Source organism: Sebastes fasciatus, chromosome 1, assembly GCF_043250625.1.
Source record: "Sebastes fasciatus isolate fSebFas1 chromosome 1, fSebFas1.pri, whole genome shotgun sequence".
NCBI lineage: Eukaryota > Metazoa > Chordata > Actinopteri > Perciformes > Sebastidae > Sebastes > Sebastes fasciatus.
This window is the reverse complement of record NC_133795.1, coordinates 24,566,694-24,589,495: the sequence shown is the minus strand read 5'-3', so window position 1 is coordinate 24,589,495 and position 22,802 is coordinate 24,566,694. Positions and strand designations below refer to the sequence as shown.

General features: G+C 39.4%; 1 protein-coding gene across 4 annotated transcripts in view; it reads right to left on the bottom strand.

The window, feature by feature from the left end:
- The window catches only part of igsf21a (immunoglobin superfamily, member 21a), a 238,025-nt gene extending 224,595 nt beyond the window's left edge, over positions 1 to 13,430 (bottom strand). For 3 of the 4 annotated variants that reach the window (XR_012594339.1, XM_074639254.1, XM_074639277.1), the window contains exon 1: positions 12,979 to 13,430. Coding sequence is in view for 3 of the 4 variants with exons in the window: in XM_074639254.1 (XP_074495355.1) it covers positions 12,979 to 13,120 (142 nt within the window). In the remaining variant the exon portion in view is untranslated. The remainder of the gene's footprint in view (positions 1 to 12,978) is intronic. The other variant, XM_074639267.1, reaches the window with a different exon arrangement.
- Positions 13,431 to 22,802: the final 9,372 nt, after the last annotated feature.

Genomic DNA, 22,802 nt, shown 5'->3' with positions numbered 1-22,802 from the left:
CCAGGCACAAGAGTAATACAAGCAACCAACAGCGAGGAGTCGTCGCAGCTGCTCCCTGATGATATTTCATTCCTCCGTGCTGAGAATATTGGACTGTATCAGTGTTACCAGGTAGAAGGCATGAGCCACACTCACTTTCAGAGTTGAATTAACGCTGACAGTTGTATTGGGCGAGAATAAATTAGATCATCTACTGTGTGCTTTATATAAAAATTCAGGAGCAAGCGGCAAAAAGTTAAGTGTAATCACCCCAGAAGATGAAGCACCCTCGCAATATTAAGCCCCATCTTGAAGTAAAATAATCATATCTAATGCAGGCTATGATCCATATGCAACGGCAGTTTCCATTATTGTATAATTCATGTCACGTGCCCGGGAGATTAATTCTCTGAACTCGCAAGACAAGTTCTGCGGTGGATCAAAGGTTTGCTGATAAATGTTATCGTAAATGACAGATGTGAACACAGAGACTTGTCCTATCGTAGACCGACTCTGTCTGTGAAACTTCACTAAAACCTGCTCCTGTGACTGGAGATTGATGTCTTCCTGATTTTTCTTTTTTTTTGGTGATAGAAAACGTGGGGATGCTGTCCCGAGGGAAGAAAGTCTCTCTGTGGCTCATATGGAGGACGTCAGCGTGCATGAAAGGAAATAATCTGTTGTCATAAAATGCATAGCCCACACAATCCTCCCTTACCCCCATCTGCACAGCTTCAGCCTAACCAGAGTGACGTCAATGTGCAGATTAGAGCTTTTTTTTTTTCTCCCCCCTCCTTTCCCCTCATCTCTTCCCTTTTTTTCACGCCTAATCTGGATTTTTCATGAAACCTCTGCGATGCTGCATTCACTGCCGGAGAAGGCTTTGAATAGCTCTAGACATAAGAAACAGAAGAATCAAACCAAAAGGGCAAAGCGGTGATTTGGGACATTTACAGTTACTACATACTGACAGTATAGGGAAGGGCAGAATAGGATTCCTAACTCTTCCATGAGAGTAGAGATAGACGACACGATTAATCGCAAATTAATCACACATTTTTTATCTGTTCAAAATGTATCTTAAAGGGAGATTTAAAAAAGGCTATGACTTGCACCAAACTGCATGTGAATATCATAAAGTGGGCATGTCTGTAAATGGGAGACTCGTGGGTACCCATAGAACCCATTTTCATTCACATATCTTGAGGTCAGAGGTCAAGGGACCCCTTTGAAAATGGCCTTGGCAGTTTTCCTCACCAAAATTTTGCGTAATTTTGGAGCATTATTTATCCTCCTTCGCAACAAGCTAGTATTGGCACATGGTTGGTACTAATGGATTTTTTATGTTTTCTAGTTTCATATGATACCAGTATCTTCACTCTAGCTTTAAAACTGAGCCTGATACAACCCAAAAACCGCAAGTTGCGTTAATGCGTTAAAGAAATTAGTGTCTTTAAAACAAATTTTCCTTAACGCGTTATTATCACGTTAACTTTGACAGCCCTAGAAAAGATATATTACATATATTGATATCATTATGAGGATTGGTCAGTTATAAAAATAAAATCAACTGGGCGCCTGGGTTAGCTCAGTTGGTAGAGCGGGCGTCCATGTATCAAGGCTTGGTCCTGACCGCGGCGGCCCGGGTTCGAATCCGGCCTGTGGCCCTTTCCGCATCCACTCTCTCTCTCCCCCCTTTCAAGACTCTATCCACTGTCCTCAATAAAAATGGAAAAATGCCCCCAAAAAAATAACTTTAAAAAAATAAATAAATAAATAAAATCAACTGTCTCCATATAATTCTACATAAAGAAAAGGCATGCTACAATGGCTTACTCACTAAACAGACTTATTTGGACTATAATCATTCAGTGTTATGTCCCCATTTAGTTTTCCTGAATGCATCCCCAGTCTTATCTCAGGTTTGGTATATTTTACTGCTAATGCAAGTTATGCTGACCCCACCATGTTTCTTTAAGACATAACCTTGATAGACTGTACGTACTGTATGCTAACACGGAAAAACACAAGGACAGGTGGTGTTTTATCTTTTCAAACTGAGGTCACGGTGACAGCTTTGAATAATTCCTCTAGCTCAGGTTCTTTGGAAAAACGCTCATCGCTAGCAAAAAGAAAGCAAAGATTCAGAACGTCTCTATGTGAAAAATCATCTGCTCATAGCAGTGTTACTCCTGGAAGCTTAAGCCCCCCCCCCCCCCCCTCGCGATGAGCCACGAACGCAGAGATAAGTGTCATGTATAGTATACGAGGCACTTATCAACGTCTTTAATAATAAGGAGGCTAATGTTGGGACACAGTGGCAGAGCAATTGTTATTACTCAGCAGCCATGTTTGAACACGATAAGCAAAATCGCATAATCCACATTAGCATGTAGGAAACAGTGAAGGGAGAATACAGTAAAGCTGCTGATAAAGCTTGTCAAGAAACCCCTGCTTCTTCTGGCTGCTAATTTCAGAAAAAATGATGAAAACGATATATCCATGAAAAAAAATATACCATCTACGGATAACATTTCTGGCTAGGGAACATATGACACTGTGATACTATATGGTAACTTTAGATCCCAGACCAGAATGCTATACATTCTCTGGATCACATCTTGGGAGACCTTACTGAGCAAATCTTCTCTACTCTTTCTGCTATCTCTGCGAAGCACCAGCTGCTGAGGGAATCAGACTTGCTTCAAACTCCCACGCAAGCCAAAGACATCAGCAATCCAGCCTACATCTGCGTATGAGGGACTTCAGGGGTAGAAAGGGAAGTTACTGCGCTGTTTGAACTTCCTTGCCCCAAGCCTTTGGTCGTCTCTACTAATCACAGGCTTTATCATTTGATCATTTGGAGCATCACTGCTGGAGAACGCAAATGTATTTCAGCCACATCGACAAAGCAAAGTACATTTTCCTTCTTTTCCCCCCCGTTACCGCTTTCCATGCAAGAGGCTGTCGTGGTGGCGGTGGGGGGAGGACAGATTTGTCACGACGGTTACAGATTCCGTTGCATTATTTGCATTGTGGGAGACATACGCTCCGCGGTCGACCCCTATGGGCCCGAGGCTACCAGGCAACAAGTCATCTTGGATGCAAAACCCCATAGCTGAAGACGCCAGCAGCCGTTAATAAATTATGTTAATGGTATCCCAATGACTGGCTTACTGCAAACACCACACTTTAGCCCATCCAGAATGTCAAAGAGATGATTTGGTTTTCACACATTTACCTGAAAAGCAGATAGTTGGCATGTATGCTAATATTCAGAATATGTTATTCTCTCACATGTGGCTTATCACTGTCTCAGACATTTCAGGGTGTCACGCTATTGGGATGGATGCCTTTGAAGAAGCTAAAAGCCAGAATTTCTTTCAAGATCAACACCCGCACCTCAATGCGAAAGGCAAATGCATGCATGGTTGAGAGGTGTAAAAGTGTTTCAGACCCGCTGTTGGAAAATTTGTAGCATAAGTGTCTGACTTTTGTTAAATAATAGCATAACAAGTTGATTCAGTCTTTCTGTGAAATGGCACAATGGGATTTTCTCAAAAAAGGTTTAAACCAAAGTTAAAGGATTACTTCACCCTCTGAGATCCCTGCAACTGAGACGTCTACCAACAAATTTATATGAACTTATTTTTTGATGTGTATGAATCAAATCCTTCTCTTTTCTCTTCCCGTAAATCCTCAAATACCTTTTTATATTTTCATCGAGAACGCAGGAGCATATACATAAATGCACCAATGATTTGCTGTGACTATAGCTAACCTCACCCCTGACTGTTCTTGACCATTATGCCTCGTTTCTACAGGGTTTTGTTTTGTGTACATTTTCGCCACACAGTCTAACGTTAGACGAGTCACATTTATAAAGTTAAATTCATCAAGCATCTAGGTCTGTTAGTAATCTGCCACAAAAGCTAAATTTTTTCAACGTACTTGAGGCAAATTACAGACAAAAAAAAAAGGAAGGAGGAGTTTTGCAAACATATTGGAGATCACGGAGGTTCCCATAGGAATGAATGACCTTCCGGTGGATTCACATACGTACACAGGGCTATGTCCAAACATTGCGTTATATAGCAGTGGAGTATCATGGGTTAGGAGAAGTGTGTAAACTTTGATTATATTTTGCATATGGTTGTGCTCCAATTTATTAATTGCTCCCTTGTTCTCCTGATTCAGGCTGTTCTCATACTCTGTTCCTAGCTATAGCCTATCTACAAGAAGTAATGCACTCTAATTTGTATATATCCCACAGAATCATTTTGTATTTAATCCATATAATCGTGAACCAGGAAGTATAAAAAGTAACAAATGCTGCAAAATGAGGAGTTCGGTTGGGTCAAAAATCACCGGATTTTCGCCCAGGAGGCCCATATGTCCTGTGTGGAAGCAGAAATCGTTGATTTATTTGTCACGTGACTTCCGTCCTTAAGCAAAGCCACTTCCATAGTTATTTTAACCCAAACCATGATCTTTTCTTAAACCTTACTAAGTAGTTTTGTTGGCTAAACCTAACCAAATTGTTTCCTGTGAAGACGAAAGTTTATTTTGACGAGACTGTATGCATGTAACGAGCAGAAATTGACACGTGCTGCTGGACATTTGTAAGAGAACGGAATGTATAGAATGTATCATACAAGGTTATGTTGCCTGATTTAACAATGCAGGTGAGGACGGTGTTCGTGGGAACCAACACTTTGTATCCCCTAAGCCACACCAGCTTTTGGGCAATCTAGTCAAATCAAGTAATCCATCTAATAATTATATCCCATCCACTTACTACTTTTCACTAAAAAATACGCCACAATACAGGAGCTAAATATGCTTTAATCACTTACAGTATAGCTCCTCTACTCAACAATCAGATGATAAACTGCAAATATTCACTGACGTACTGCAGGGACTGCATGACACCACATAGACCTTTTGAGGTCATTTCGATTTTTTCAGTAAAAGCTATTTAATTTTTAGCACAGTGGTCTATATGCACAAAGCTGGCTGGCGCCCTTCAACAAAAGCTGTCATTTCAGGGTCGTCAACCTGTTTCAAGTTTTTAATATGGCTCTTTCATCACATTAAATGGGATTTCAAGTTACAAAAGATCCAGACTAAAAGGTGAGCGTAACAAAAATTATACTTTAATTGAAGGTGATCACTGAAGGAGACAATTGGTAGTTGCACACATGGTATATAGTGACTGTTGTACGGGATAGGTCATAGATTTATTTTTCTTCTTCAGTGAAGCTATTAGATGCAGGCCACCTTTGCGTGGTATTGAAGCCCTAATTTTGGTCCAAGCATTCTAAACTAGTGTAAGGTCAACCAGAGACTCATTCATGCCTCATTAATTCCTTATTTCAATACAATGCACCATTTGAGGGCAAACACAATTTTGTTATACTTGCGTAATGACAATAAAGTTCTTGAATCTTGAAAGCAGTTTTGTGTTACATGCCACTGGGTCAGAGCGAGTTGCAGTCTTTTATTTTTGATAAAGTTACCACCTGAAAGTAATGAATGAGTATTTTTCTCCAAATTCCAAACACCTCATTGTTTGAACTCAGTCGCATCACAGATATCAGTAGAATACATAATAGAGTTTGAAGACAAATTAAATCCTATCAGCTGCAGAGGATGGTGTGATATTAAATTCTACTGTTTCAGAAGTACGGCATATTGAGCCAAGGTTGGTCTGGGACAACAAAAATAGTCTCGAAAAGAGTTGTGAACAATAAATCAATACATGTATCAAACAGTTGCATTGTACTTTGTCAGTGATATACTCCTGCCAATGGGAGCACATGCTGTAAGAAAAATGCACATATACAGTACATGTATTTAAACAGTCACAATAGCTGACCAAACAAACAATAGCATAGCAAAACAATGAAGACTGCTTCTAATCTGAGTATAATCATTTTATATAACTGCTGAAAGCTGCAGTGCTCATGCAAAGCCTAGTGATTGTTAGATAGTGGCATAACCACAACCCATTTTGCAGCCAATATCTCTTCTCACTTCCTGTGAGTCAAGACCGGCCGTCACAGTGTAGCAGACAGTCACAGTGCACCGGAAACCATCAGATCTAGCAGATCCAGTGCCTGTTAAATCTGTCAGCACTGCTATGATCCACAATCTACAAGCCAACGTACGGTACTGTGGTATGAGCCGAGATATTTTCATAGATGCTTCATAACAGCAGTGGAGCAGAAGGGTTTAAAATAAACTTGTGCTTAAAGAATATAGAAAATTCAAACATGAAAGGCTACAGTGAGTCTATAGCAGGCATGTCATGTCATGTTTAGTTGATGTGCCAACCACCTGTAGTTGTTAAGTCATTTATGTGTCTATATTGACTCCATTTACCATTTACCATATTCACTCCTAGGGATGTCACTATACCTGAAATTTTGTAGTCAATACCATAAAAAATGCTAATAAAAAATAAAATTCCATGATTCTCAATACTAATTCAATGTCACAGTAAAAAACAAAAGTAAAACATGTATTTCAACATACAACCCTTTATTACTGCATACTGGTTTTTGTTAGGAAGTTAAACAGTTCATAATTCCATCTCTATTATCTATTTTATAGTGATATGAAAACATCTCCTTCAAACAACTGGATTTATTCAAGTTTCTCGCCATAAACTCCATTTTACAAGATTTATATTTAAACACATCATGATAATGTTAGCATATACCTTGGCCCAATATATATTTTTACTGAGTAGAGCCTGAAAGCATCATAATGTAAATCAATGGCACCTCCCGTGTTGAAGTCAGCATGATGAGAGTTAGTTAACGTTAGCTGTTAGCAGCCGGTAAGCAGCACAGTCCTGCACGGAGCTAAAAGCTAACATTAACTAGCTCTAGTCCTGATGATTCCAACACATATTTGTTGTTCGTAATGTAGCATTATCTGGGAAAAAACAGGTTGTGTCCCCTGGATGTGCCGATAGTGAGTTTACTGTGTCAAAAACACATTTTCTATCGTCCCCAGTTAGTCTCGAACCATGACGGTACCTATGGTACCTGCAATGCTGTAGAAAAACGAGTACCGTGACATCTTCAGAATTTTGGCATTGACTTGGTACCGAACTATCGGTTCTGATGACATCCCTATTGACTGTTTTCTCTGTATTTTAACTGCAATAACTCAAACAACCACAAAAGTGTATTGGACCGAGCTTGTTTAAGTCTGTTTTCCATAATGCTCAGTATCCCTTTGACCTTTGACACATTGAGCATGAGTCCATGAACATAGATTATTTTTCTCATCATCCCTGTAACATTCCTACCAGATTCTCCTGGACTGGTAGAAAATCACAAGAGCCTGCCTGTCCCATTTGCTGATCTACATAAAACCAGAGCACCTTGTACTTTACTGCATTGCGCTTTGAACCTACATGCAGCTGTTCAAACCTGAACCTAGAGCAGTTCCCATTCGCAATTTGGATTTCGCCTAGGACACGCAAGGACTGTTTTCTTTTGTTCACTGCAACACTAATTGGGAAAACATTAAAGCGAGATATATAAATATGAGCATCCGAGTGAAGACGCATAATTGATTGCATTGGACAGCAAATTGTCACTTGCTGTGAGAGTAAACATGGAGGGTAATATTCATGAGGCTTTCAAGAAAAGCATTATCTTCAGCAAGAATTATGCTGGACATATCTAGTGTTACTGTGTAAGACTCTTCGTCCACAGATTGCTCTTAGAAATGGAAATGAGAAACACCATTGGAGATACTTTGATTTCTATTAGTCAAGACTGATCTGAGAAAATGGTCTAGGCCAGAGGATTAATATGAGTGGAAACACCAAGCCAACTGCCCTTGCCAGAGAAAAAGCGTCAAAAAGCTGAAATTTGATATCATTTCAATTCAATTCTGAACACTCTTATCTGTAGTTCTTAATCTTAGCAGGATCTCTGAAGCCTGTGAAGCAAGTCTAAATGGTGTTATAACACAGACAGTAATACCACTTTGTGCCAACTTATTAGAATGGATTTTTTTTTCTGTTTTGGAGGATGGTGATGGTGAAGTCTGTAGGGACAAAGAAAATCCATCAAGTTACCCTACACAGCACCTTAACGTAAAATGCACATGCACCTGTTATATCCACCAAAATCACAAATGGGACTGCAGAACAAATCAGCCCATCACATCTAACAGAAACCCAGAAGAATAACACTATTTCATCCCAATTAAATTCTAGGGTGTTGGGTATATTAATTTCTCCCCAACAAGAAGTCATAAATCAAAACTTAACAGTGAACTATAAACTATCTCTTGAACAGCAGCAAGTGATCTCAGAGCAGCAATTGTGATTAGCCTCTCTCTCACACACACACACACACATCTGCCTCACACATTTTTTGGTATGCTTCAGTATTGTATTGTCTCTGTAATTACAACGGTGAATGTTGCTGGTGCAGCTTAGCTAACAGACAAGCCACCTCCATACTGGGTTGATAATAGTTTACTAAATTGTAAATGCATTCTGTTGTTTTTATGTTGTTATACCTATCCTAGCTCAGTGTTTTAAAGAAGTATCATTTCATTTGAACCACTGCAGCAACTTTTATTTTATGTGACATCTCCTGTGAGACACTACAGCAAACTCAAGGCACTTCCACACTTGTATTTGACCTGGTTGGTGTTTCCCTAGCTTAAAGCAATAGCTCTAACTGTTGGGAAATGTGCTCTACAGCCAGCAGAGAGTTAGCTTAGCTTGGTATAAAGATTGGAAAGAGCGCGTCTAATTCTCTCTGAAGGCTACAAAAAACATCAAACAGCACCCCTAATGCTCACCTATTAGCATGTAATGTATTGTTTGTTTAATACATACAAAAAATGATAAATGGTCAATTTATGGGGAGTTGTTTTTTTGTTATCCGAGAGTGTTTCTTTGGGTCGTGTCTAGAAGGTAACCCCAAGTTGCAAAAACTCTTGTGAGACTCTCTGCCTGGCAACCTATCCTAACCCTAACCATTCAAGGTCAATGCCCAACCCCAACCATGAGAGGTCAATGCCTAACCTTAACCATACGAGGTCAATGGCTAACCCTAACCATTCAACGGTCAATGCCTAACCTTAACCATTCAAGGTCATTGTCTAACCCCAACCATGAGAGGTCAATGCCTGACCTTAACTATTCAAGGGCAATGTCTAACCCCAAACATGAGAGGTCATTGCCTAACCTTAACTATTCAAGATCAATACTTAATCCAAACTATTCAAGGTCAATGTCTATCCTTAACTATTCAAGGTCAATGCCAAATCCCAACCATTCAAGGTCAATGCCTAACCTTAACCATTTGAGGTCAATGCCTAATCCCAACTATTTGAGGTCAATGCCTAACCTTAACCATTCAAGGTCAATGCCTAACCTTAACCATTTGAGGTCAATGCCTAATCCCAACTATTTGAGGTCAATGCCTAACCTTAACTATTCAAGGTCAACGCCTAACCTTAACCATTTGAGGTCAATGCCTAACCTTAACCATCTCGTGGAGTTTCACAACTTGGGAGTTACCTTTAAGAGACGACCATTTCTTGGCTAAGAGCTGTATTCTAATTCCCGTATGTCTTGTTGTCACCGTGAGGTTGTCAGGCAACCAGCAAAAACTTCAGGAAGTCGCTGCTCCTGGACTAGAAGTGGCCTGGCACATAACCCCATGTAACTTTTTATACTTGGCTTTTTGTAAGAAATAATCAAGCGAGATACTGTATAACGTGTTTATTAGTGAGCTTTAGAAGTGCTGATAGGCGGAATTTGTTACTTTCAGATAGAGCCAGACTAGCTGTTTCCCCATGCTTCTGATCTTTATGCTAAACTAAACTAAGCTAAGCTAAGCTTATGTTGGCTGTAGCCTTACTGGACAGATATGAGAGTGGTATCAATCTGCTCATTTAACTCTTGGCAAGAGAGTGAATAAGCGCATTTCCCCAAAATGTCGAACAATTTCTTCAACCAACAGGAATGTTTTTCCTGTTTCTTTGCAATGTTATATGTTTCTAAAGTTCAGAGTGCAAAGTAATCCTTGTCAGTTGAGGACCAAATGCTGTTCAGCTCTCTCGGATTGGATTGGATTCCTATATGAATGTTTGACCTACAGAGTAAGCACTCTAGTGGGATCAATCCTCATAATGGTGTGTCTGCACTGATGTTGCAAAAGTCAATCAGATGTAACAGGTGCACCGGAGGCTGAAGACACGGCTACATGTTGTGAATATGGACATGACAAATATGCCAATGTTTCAGAGCATCCCTCACCACCCATTTAGGTCATGCAGAACATGAACATGTACTAAAGACTTCATTTTTTGGGGGGATTTGACATTGCATCTCTGGAGAAAGACTAAACTCTACTGTGTGCTACACACATATAAAGTGCATACTGTATATAAATCTGCATGCATAAATCATGTATAACTATAACTCCTTGAGAAACATGAAGCCTACAGACACAGCCTGCTCTTGAAACAGTCACTCTGTGACGTGCTTCACAGCCAAACATAAATCCTTAACTACTGAATTCACTAGCTGAGTCTAGCTTGTAGGCACAGCTGCATGTACCCACGTTTCTAAAGGAAGAACACATCTGGCAGAGAGGGATGGTGAATGGGATTATAAAAGAGTTTCATAAATACAGCATCACGTCTCAAAATATTGCTGACATGAAAGAAACGGTTGGGGAAAATTAAATGCATTACATTTCAAGATAGAGATGAGAGTGGAATCAGTGACCACAGGTCCTCTCTTTAGGGAACAAAATCTATCTTAAGACACTGGTGCACACATTGAAATAGAGACCTTGATGTTGTTTAAACACAGACATTTTAATTGTATACTGGTATGAATTGAAAGTGATATATAGAAGAAATCAAGACACTTAAAGGTGCTATAGATAACATTAACATTAAGCTAAGATAGCTAATATGTGCTAACATCAGTTGTCACTTGTCAAAGATTAACTTATCCTGCAGCCTGATGTAAACACCAGTGTCAAACTAATTTACACCATTTGTCCGTTTTTTCCGCACTAACTGGCAACGTGATCACTCACCACACATAGATACCATGTGATGCCAACGTTGTTTTACTATTGGCTCACAAGCCTTGTTAGAAGTGGGAACCAAACATCAGATATCTTCCACAGAGATAAACAAAACATTAATTTTGGACCCGCAATATATCGTAATATACTTTTTTAGGAAAAGCCATACTTTTATTCGGCACCTTTTTAAAACCTCTGTGAATGTATTTTTTTTATTGTTATTTGTCTACATAAGAATGTTATTAATAACACCTTAATTATAAAGAATACCACTTGGGGGGGAAAAAAAGACATTAAAAGTTAAATGCTAAGGTGTATCCACAGAATAAATCTATTTCGCTAAAACAGTAGTGACAACAACAGCCAACAAAAACCACACAGTGTGACTGAAAGTCACTACAACTCAAAGCCCTCCAATAGATTGGTTAAATTCTGCCTTTCACTGTTTGTTTACATGGCAATCAATGTTGACGCCTGCATGGGAAATCTTACAGTCACTCAACTGTGCAATGTAATCAAAGCAAAGTAATCTAAGCTATTGTGAACATTTTCAAATGAGCATGATTACATTATAGAGGCAGTCCTACATAAAAGGCCTGTGTGTGTATAGTTCAACATCATCTGAGCTGGGCAGACCCAGGAGGCATTTTATCACTTAACATTATGTTAAGACCAACTGGTGTAATGATTTCCTATATGGGTCAGCGAAGGTCAAAAACACTTCAAAACAACAAAATCCTCAGCTAACAGCTGCAGGTTAACAGGTTAGTTTGTAAGGCTGGCTGCTCTTGTAGGCAGGAGTGAACTACTCTGCTCTGAAGTCCTCTCAAACACCAGAACCAGAGTGTGAGCCCAACTCCAGCAGAATGAAAAAAGGAGCCTCACATACTCTTTGTATATCCCTCAGAGGGGGAATCAGTGCAGCTTGTAATGCAAGCTCCTGATGTATGACACCATGTGGAAAAAAAAAAGCGCCTCTGCAAAAAATGCCACAGGGACCATATGTGAGCATATAATATAACATAAAGGAACATGCTTAAAAATACTGCCACCAGGGAACCTTATCTGTTGCAAACATTTTGGATATTGCAGTATAAGCATCACCCATGCAGTCGCATCACCACTGCCTCCCTAAAATAGAAAATCGTGTAGAAGACAAGCTTATAACAATTCATTAGGATGCATTTATTTGAATTCAAATTTCCACGAGAAATGATCAATGATGTGTTTCTCTTTTTTTCATCCTCCTCCAACATCTGAGCGCGTCAACGGAGGATGGAAGGAGGAGAGAAAAACACGCGACACTGATGCCACCGCTGTGCGGAGCAGAGCTATACTGAAAGCATCTGAGAGATCTGCATCCGAGAAAAGACGCACTTTCATGTCTTTTCAATGCAACAACTTTAATATCTGTTGATATCTGAAAAAGCCACGATGACCAACCAGAACGCCTCGGAGTGCGCTTCGGCGTGGTGTTTTTAGTTGTGTGTGTGTGTGTGGCGCCTCAGAAAGAAGTCTGTCATCATGCATGCTGGTCGCGATATAGTCAATGCAGATGAATTAAGACTTAATACATAACCAGGCCTCCTGCTAACCCTCTTTCTTGCATCTTCCTTTTTGAGCAACACCGACACTACACATTGTGCAGGATGAACTGAATCCAACCATTATTCACTGATTTCTCTCTACTTGGTTTGGCACGAAAGTTGGCACCGATCGCCTTCATCCATCCATCCGGCTGTCTGTCCTGCGAATGGCCAGTTAGTATCTCACTGTCACATAGGAATCAACTCATTGACAGTTGGAGCTATTGTTAGACCCCCACGCACAAGCATGCATGGGTCGTAAAAAAGGGATGCTGCTGCACGGAGAGAGGTGTGTGTGTGTGTGTGCAAGGAAGGGTCAGACTTACCGACGGCTAAATCCAGTAGATCCGCGCACAAGAGCAAGCACAACGAGAAGACGGTCATCTTTCCCTTATTTTTTTGCAATAAATCCCAAACTCCATTTGCGTTTACATGCTCCCCGGGTTTCGGCTGCGTAATCCCCACCATTCCAGAGGGATGCGATTGAAAGGTGCCCCCAAAACCAAACTATTCATGATGCAGCTCAAGTCTTAAGTGGAGAGAAATTCGGAGAAGAAGAAGAAGTTGATGACAATGAATGCGGCATTCATTCACACAGAGAGAGGCGAAAAAATCGAGCATCAGATCAAACAAAAAAAATGACTCACTGTGGCTGCGATTACAGAGAGGAACAAGCGAGAGTGTTATTTTTTTTTTCCCTCCCCAGTTTAAACAATAGGGAGCTGAGCTGAGCCGCGCAGCAGCAGAGAGAGATAGAGAGAGAGGCTCTGGATGGAAATGTGTTCCTGTCTCTCTCTCTCTCTCTCTCTCTCTCCTCTCTCTCTCCTCCCGCCCTTCAGACAGACGCACAGTCATTCCTGATCACTCGCTCTTTTATTTCACACAATTTTTCTTTAATCCTACCCTGGATTCAGACCACTCTAATTCTGTCCATTAAGCCGATTTATTTCTGTTGGATTTTTTTTTTTCCTTGTAAAAAAAAAGTTTTTTTTTAAAGATCCCTATTGCTCCACTATATATAAGCTATAGCTTATATTAACTAAGAGAAAACAAAATAAGAATACACAAATAAAGCAGCATGTCCAGTTTACCAAACAATCAATTACTTAAAGCTGCAGTGGGTAGAATAGGAGCAAATATGATTAAAAAAAAAGTTATTTTTATAAAACTGTCAGTATATCCTGACAGTATAGTAGTGCATGAGGCAGGTAATCTTAAAAAAAAAAAAATCATGTGTCTCTGTGACCTCAAGTTATCCTGTAATGGCATTTGCAAGATTTCACAGACAGGCGAAAAACAACCAATCAGAGCTGAGCTGGAGCCTTGCAGTCTCTGAGCAGCTGTCAATCACTGGCAAACTCTGAATGTTTTGAACTTTTATAACAGCTGAACCAATGTTATTTTGAATCAGTAAAGTTTGCAGTTAACTATAACTTTATGACACAGAAATCGAACAATAAAGTCAAATTAACCTGATCCAACTCTTGCTGAAAAAACAAAAATTGCCAGGAAAGTAGAAGTCCATATTAACTTTAAAAACACACACACCTTCATTATGAATGATAATCAAGTGTGGAATTCCTTTGCATTTTATTGTTGTTGTGTTTAAGCATCTAGCATGTGCTAACTATAGGTTGATTTTACCAGTCTAGTTTAGCATACTCCTTATTTGTGTTGGCTTTGATCGATGGAGCACCAATTAAAAGTGCTTATGGACATGTGGACCATCAGAAAATTTAGATTAAAGCTGCAGTAAGTTTAATTGGAGCAAATATGATTAAAAAAAAAGTTATTTTTATAAAACGGTCAGTATATCCTGACAGTATAGTGCATGAGACAGGTAATCTGTAAAAAAAAAAATCATGTGTCTCTGTGTCCTCCGGTGCTCCTAATGGCATCTGTAAGATTTCACAGACCGGAGAAAAACAACCAATCAGAGCTGAGCTAGAGCCTGCCGTCTCTGAGCAGCTGTCAATCACTCGCAAACTCTGATCAAACAGTCAAACTAGGCAGCGCTGATCAAATATGAATCAATATTCTGTTACTGTAATGCCTATTTTTCACCTCAAATGTTTTCAGAAAGATCTTGTAGTGTACTGTTTAGCTGTAAAATGAGAAAGTTTGAGACCTTTTTTTCTTATTTCATTTTGTGCAGCCAACGAAAACAGGTAAACTCTATATCATTGCCGTGGGAACTTGTTTCAAGTGTGTGTGTGTGTGTGGGGGGGGGGGGGGGGGGGGGGGGGGGGGTTCTGTGGGGGTGATGCAAAATGTGTAAGATTATATAAAAAAATATGTATAGGTAATATATGCTGATTGTGCATGTTTTTTTACATGAATATAGCCCACACCCTAGTGATGTGTGGGAAAGCTCCCTAGCTGTAGCAGGATCAGGACACACACATACAACAGCGGCTGGCTCATGAAGTCAGATTTACAAAATAAATGTACTCTATTCTGCAAATGAAAGGGTGCTTCAACTTCTCTTTACACTCCATTACATGATGCATTTACATTACATTAAGATTCATTCGGCAGGTTGTTTTGATTGTCCACTATTAGTCCACAGAATCCAAACAACTTAAACTGGAGCAGAAGCACACATTAAACACATTTCGTCAGAACAACATTAAAAGCAATAAAGACTCATTTTGAACTTTGAGTGGCTGTTTAATGGACCCGATCGGGCAGGTTAAAGTCACTCTTCTGGTTCAAATTGGCTGCAATCATTTGTCTCATTAAGGATCATCTATCATGCGGGCAGGCAAATGTGTCAGGGAAGATTTCACCTAGAATGAAGTGACCATTTTTACTTACCTACAGTATATTCTTACAGTATACTCCTGTGTCACAGTGAATGGCTGCAGCACTACTTTTTTATATTGTATTGTCACTCAAATCAGGACGCCTTATAGTAAATGTCACATTACAATTATGCCCCACATCTTGAATATAACAGTGACATTTCACTGTCACAAATATGAGCCAGTTTTACATCAGTCACAACTGACTAATAGATTAAATAATAGGGAGTTCAATTTTGTATTTTCTGCCATTATGGTCAAATCGCAAAACCATAAGAAGTGTTCAAGAGTGATGGGGCCACAAGTATTGTCAAGACTGCCCTAACTTTGACAGGTGCCTCGGGCTACAGTATGTCATTCTAATCAGCTTCACCTTAGCAAGGTTAGCCCTGGTTTTGCTATACTCTTTTTTTCTCTGAAATGATGTTTGCAGCACTATAAGCCTTTTGTGGAATGGTCCTCGGGGTTCTCTTTCAAAGTCTGGGCAGTAAGTTATTCAGGAAGACAGCCACCAGCATGCCAAATCCATTCCCCCCCCCAAAAAAAATGAATTCAGTTGAATAAAGCCATCGGTTTCCTATTTTCAGCAAAGCCGACTCAATATATCAAGGCCGGATACTCGTATTGATCTGAGCAGCGGTGACCCATAAGACCTTTGCCTAAACAGAAACCGCAGGAAAGCTCTTTTCTAGCAGGTATTTGGTGGTCCGACAGGTTTCAAAAAACACCAAACTAAACAATGAGTTGAACAAGCTTTTCCTCAAAAGACGACAGCGTGAAAAGGTGTATCATATATATAAATTCAAACTCTTGCATGAATGCAGTTGCCAGAGAGTCTCCCGCACTCCCTCCTCTCACTGCTGACAGAGTAGAGAGGATGCTTCCCTGGTTAAGGTCAGCAGTACTAATGCATTACCACACATCCCTAGAGGGCAGTGTCAACAACAATTTATTGGGGTAACACAGCTGAACGTGTTGCCGTCCATATGGCATTTAACCCACTAACAAAGAGGGGTCTTCAGCCTTGTGAGAGCTCACATATTGTTTCCATGTGCTTACTTCTCTCTTTGAACCATAAGCACAAGTCAATAAACTGTTTTATTTTGTAGCTTTATATTTAGGATGTGAGGAATTCAGAGGCAGAGGAAACCTGACACAAACAGAACTGACTCCATCTTGATGAGGATTACTCTGTCTCCTCTCATTTTTCAGTTATCATTAAGCACTTGTTCCTTTGGATTACTTTGTTGTGATGCCTGTTTCACTATTTTGTGTGCGTATATGCAGTGAAATTGAGAGCCACTGGGCTATCGGAGACTCATTTTGGTCAGTCACTTACCCATGCCTACTGGGTGGACACAGTCCTTTTCTAGTCGTGTATTAGCATGCACATTAGTTTGCTTAGCAGCGCCTTGTCTAATAACATATTTTTATGTAAATAGAGTTTAAATGAAGTTCAGCAAGAAACACTCAACCACCAAATGCAGAGGTGAGCACACAACTTCCGGCTACTTGATAACATGGAATGCATATGTTAAAACATAAACTAAGGGATATGCCGTGTGACTGCATGGTCTCATGCTTGTTCCCACATGGAGCCTTATAAGACTAATCTAGGACCACTTAGAAAAACATGTATACATGAATGTACACTTACACTAAAGCAGACAAATCAGTAGTTTCATTTGGACCACAACCGGAAGCATACTACAAATGAAATCGCAACTGCTGTGTTTTTATGTGCATCTTTTGGGCCATGTATTTCAGTTTACTTTTGTGTTTTGAAGATCATGAGAATCATGTCTCCTCTATGGGAAACATAAAATCCAGCCTTTATGAGATCTGGTAAGACTTGGAGCTGTGCTGTCACACTGAGAAATGTCATAACATTTTCGGCAAAGTCCTCAATGTGAAACATATTTTTTCTTTATTTGTCAGAGCTAAGAGTACAATAAAAAAATACCTGGATGATCTATTTTTAATTGATGAGCTAGTCAATAAAAAGTTACCAGACCTGAAATTAAGTGTTAAAATTGCCTCCTATTTGTCCTTATCAACAATCCAAGTCTTACAATAGCCTATTTTGTCTACCCAATAATAATAAAAAATCATTTTCATTTGTGATAAAATGATTAGGCAATAAGTAAAAATGTCGTTGAATGTCTGTCACTTGAATAATTAATTATTTGACAAATCATTTCAACACTACCCAGAGTCAAATGGTGATTGTGATCAGTGTTGTAATTGTACATCAAAGCACAGGACATTATCTAATGATCAGCAGCTCCTCTATAGGCAGCTCTGTCTCCTAAAAATTGCATTCCCATACAACAATAGTGTATTATGAATAAGGTTTTGAGGGAAACATTTTTTCGTCGCGGATTACATTCGTTTTTGACGTATGAAAAATTTGTTTTATGTTTTAATTTACATCTGTAGCTTAAATGATGTAACAAACTTATACATTTTAAGCCAAACCCTGATGTTTTGTTTTTTTACTAAACCTAACCAAGTAGTTTCTTTGCATATTTGTTTTGTTTTGTTTTAATTTACAACATTAACTACATGTTTAAAACTGTTTAAAACTGCAACCGTAATCCAGGAGAAAATATGTTTCCTTTGAAACGTAATTGAGAATGCAGTTAAGGTATATGGACACAGGGCTGCTTTAGGTGTTGCCTTCAATGCTTGGCAAGGGAAATTATTGAAGGATGCAGTTGCAATTTCAGTTTTCCAAGTCAACTTGAATAAACCAACAATGAACACACCACACATTTTACATATTTTTTAGCTGTTCGTTTGGCCAGATTACACTGGTTGATATTGTAGTTTATTGCCATTTCTGAACTGCCTAAGTAACATTTCAACTAAATTTCATGCACAATTAACATCTTTATTCAATTCAATTAAATGTATTGTTATATAGCGTCAAATCACAACAGAAGTCATCTCAAGACGGTTTTCATATAGAGCAGGTCTAGACGGTACTCTATAATTTAGAGACCCAACAAGAGATCCCCCATGAGCATGCATTGTTATGCGACACTGGCAAGAAAAAACTCCCCTTTTAACATGTAGAAAGCTTGGGCAGAACCAGGTTCCGGGTGAGCAGCCATCTGTCTCGACCATATATGCATGAATACTTTTTTTTCCCTCCAGTTGTGAAAAGTTCATTGTATTTTTTATTGCAAATTGGTAATTGGTAATATCAGTCAAGCTCTGGCATTACCAACACAGTTTTATTGTGAATAATGCACAGGAGTTGTTATATAAACAGTGAGTTTACATATCAACATGAATTTACTTTGGTAACCTAATTGAACACGGAGAACAGACAATAATGATGCTCTGAAAATGAGCAAATAACTGTTGGCAGAATTGTATTATCCAGAAGGAATTGCACTGCACTGCAAAATTCAGGCGCATGTGTGCTGCCGCAAATTTCCTCAGGCTGTGTGCTGTGCTCTAATGCTACATAAGGTGGATATACAACACTAACACAACACAACACCTTTTTTTTCTGTTTCACTGACAACTGTGTAACTGATCAGTCAAAAAAGTGCATTTGCTGAAACAAATCTTTTTAGGGCAATTGCAAGTTAGGCTAAAAAATGACTTGAGATCACAATACTGATGTGTCAAATTGATAGTCAAATAGTTTAGGACAGAGTTACACATGTGCCATGGTCTGAGAAATGTAAGCTACTCTATTCTTTCCCTCTACCACACATGATCCCCCCATTGGAGAGGCAGGAGCATGTGTCAGTAATCGTGGTAGCCCCATGCCAATGGAAGCCAGTCTTGGTTTGGGCTATGCTGGTGAATTTGGGTTTGCCTCCCCTCAACACTGCAAACTATCCAGAGTGCAGGTTCAATTCAGCCCAGACCTTTCGTACCCAAGAATATCAGGTGCTCTTTTTGAGTCAGGATGGTGATTCAAAAAGAGCACCTGATGCCTTTTTCACTCCACTCAATTCTGAGGAAAGTGAGGACGCATTTTCCAAATCGTCACTGACTCGTGAAAAAGCTTCATCTTTGCCTTTTATTTAGGTATATTTGCAGGGTATTTCTGGATCCTTCTCCCACTCAGCGCTCATGCATGGTGGACTTTTTGTGAATATTTTGACCCCCTGGGCTGCTCCTGGCAGAAATCCTGGCACAATAAACGAAAAAAAAAGAGCAGAATTTACTGCCAGGTTGTCTATAACAAAATCAGTGTTTCAAATAGGAAATCCTGTGTTCAGTTAAGATTGTATCCTTCATTGTTGGCAGTGGGAATCCTGACTGTCAGCGCATCAACCACTGTGAGTGCCCCGGAGAGATCTTGCCTCCTTGGCAGTCCCAGGATCAACACCTTGGACTGTGGCCGTGACACACACTGGTGCAGAAAGACCTAAATGATCCAGCTGAGCTGTAGGAAAGCAGCAGGATGCTAGGCTGATCTATTGGTAGTTTTGAACTTTCATAACAGCTGAACCAATGTTATTTTGAATCAGTAAAGTTTGCAGTTAACCATAACTTTATGACACAGAAACCTACAGATAAAGTCAAATTAACCTGATCCAACTCTTGCTGAAAAAATAAAAATTGCCAGGAAAGTAGAAGTCCATATTAACTTTAAAAATACACACACCTTCATTATGAATGATAATAAAGTGTGGAATTCCTTTGTATTTTATTGTTGTTGTGTTTAAGAATCTAGCATGTGCTAACTATAGGTTGATTTTACCAGTCTAATCTAACATACTCCTTATTTGTGTTGGCTTTGTTTGATGGAGCACCAATTAAAAGTGCATAATGGACATGTGGACCATCTGAAATTTAGATTGAAGCTGCAGTAAGTATAAAAGTTATTTTTTATAAAATGGTCACTATATACTGACAGTAGTGCATGAGACATGTAATCTTAAAAAAAGTAATGTGCCTTTGTGTGCTCTGATACTCCTAACGGCATGTGCAGGATTTCACAGACCGGAGGAAAACAACCAATCAGAGCCAAGCTAGAACCTAATGTCGTCTCAAAGCAGCTGTCAATCACTCGCAAACTCTGATCAAATGGTCAAACAAGGCAGTTCTGATCAAATATGAATCAATATTCTATTACTATAATGCCTATTTCTCACCTCAAATATTTTCAGAAACATCTGGTAGTGTACTGTACTGTAAATGAGAAAATGCGTCATCATGTTTAGATCAGTTGAGGAAATACCAAGCACCGCCCACCAGCCGGAGCACAGCCAATAGGAACGCTCTCTCTGAAATGACCTGTGATTGGCCAAAGTCTTACATCAAGGGCTAGATTTTTTAAAGCCTGAAAACAGAGCCATGAAGAGGTGCAAAAGTCTAGTTATCTCACAGAACACGTATTAAATACAATATGCTGAAAGGTTATTATGTAATTTTTGCCCAATGAAGCCAAAAATATTCTGCCTACTGCAGGTTTAATCTCTGCTGCTTTATAATAATAAATAAATCTAATCTTTAACACAGTACATGCATATAACTAAAGGAAAAATATTAGAAGTATAAATATCAGCAAATCCACAACTGAACAATGGCTGGAATTCCTTCAGCCCTTCTCCTCAGGGCAAACTGCCTACAGCAAATTAGGCATGCAATGGAAAACACAGCTCCAGTAATTTTAGAACAAAATGTTTAACAGCATTAGTCATGCTGGCTTAAGAACAGCCCAAAAATCAACCTGCTTCTACAAACCCTTAAAAATGTCCCCCAAGGACAGATACGTGTCATTTACAACATACATCGCTCGAAGCCTATTGTGTGGAACAGCACACAAGGCTTAAATGGATCTGTCACTGGAACCACCAAGATGACATGAATCAATTGGCTAAAGAGAGTTGTGTACACAAACCAGTGATGCGACCTTTGTGTTTGTGTTTCTCAGTCAGACACCTGCGGACAGCATTCGTGCAGTCACATGGGAAATCATGAGGGAACCGTTGCTACAGAACTATCTAGCTTATTAGCATTAAGAACAGCTGCCAAGAAGATATTTGTGAGAACCATGGGCATTTTGTTGGGGATGTGACATTGCAAACACAAAGGATCTTGTCCACCTCAGGCCGAATGGACACCGAGGTCCACAGTGACTAATATCGCAGTGTATTGCACTTTTTATGCTGCAGTGGTGTCAGCTAAGAGAACAGATTTGTTTGTCAGAGTCGCTAAGAAATCAATTGTGGCAATAAGAGAATGCTGAAATGAGAACAAGGCTGGCTCCAAATCACTCCTTATTCTGTGTAACGTATGTGTCCCTAATATGAGTTGATATTCAAGGATGGAAAAGCAACTCCTTTCTGTCTTGATCTGCTGGTGACAATACCTGCATCTTTCAGCAGAATTAGCAGTCATACTGAATGCCCACACTGTTTGTGCAACCTCTTTATGTTACCTGCCAAAAAATCATACGCGCACTACAGCTTCAAGTTCCTGCCAATACAAAACTATTGTGTGATCACAATAAAGACTCTAGCCTAAAGATTTTCATTTGTATAGCAGGAGAGGTGAAAAGAAGCTTTATCACATCAGTGTTGTATATTTTCTTTACCCACTACATAAGGAGAATGAATGGTAATGCATTCTGATTTGGTCATTTTGGGTGATGCAATGCGTAGTTTGCATTTAAAATAGGGCTGTCATTCAAATATTTAATCGCGGTTAATCACATGATTGTCCATAGTTAATCGCGATTAATTGCAAATTATTCATACATTTTGTATCTGTTCAAAATGTACCTTAACGGGAGATTTGTCAAGTATGTGTTTACTATTATCAACATGGGAGTGGACAAATATGTTTGCTTTATGCAAATGTATGTATATATTTATTATTGAAAATCAATTAAAAACACAAAACAATGACACATATTGTCCAGAAATCCCTCACAGGTACTGCATTTAGTATAAAAAATATGTTCAAATTAAAACATGGCAAACTCAAGCTCAACAAGCAACAACAGCTGTCAGTGTGTCAGTGTGCTGACTTGACTATGACTTGCCCCAAACTGCATGTGATTATCATAAAGTGGGCATGTCTGTAAAGGGGAGACTCGTGGGTACCGTTAGAACTCATTTTCATTCACATAACTTGAGGTCAGATGTCAAGGGACCCCTTTGAAAATGGCTTAGTCAGTGTTTTCTCTGCTTAAGTTTGGAGCGTTATTTAGCCTCCTTTCCGACAAGCTACTATGACATGGTTGATACCAATGGATTTCTTAGGTTTTGTAGTTTCATATGATGCGAGTATCATCACTCTAGCTTTAAGCTCGCTACAACCTAAAAATCGCAAGTTGTGTTAATGCGGTAAAGAAATTAGGTGCGTTAGCA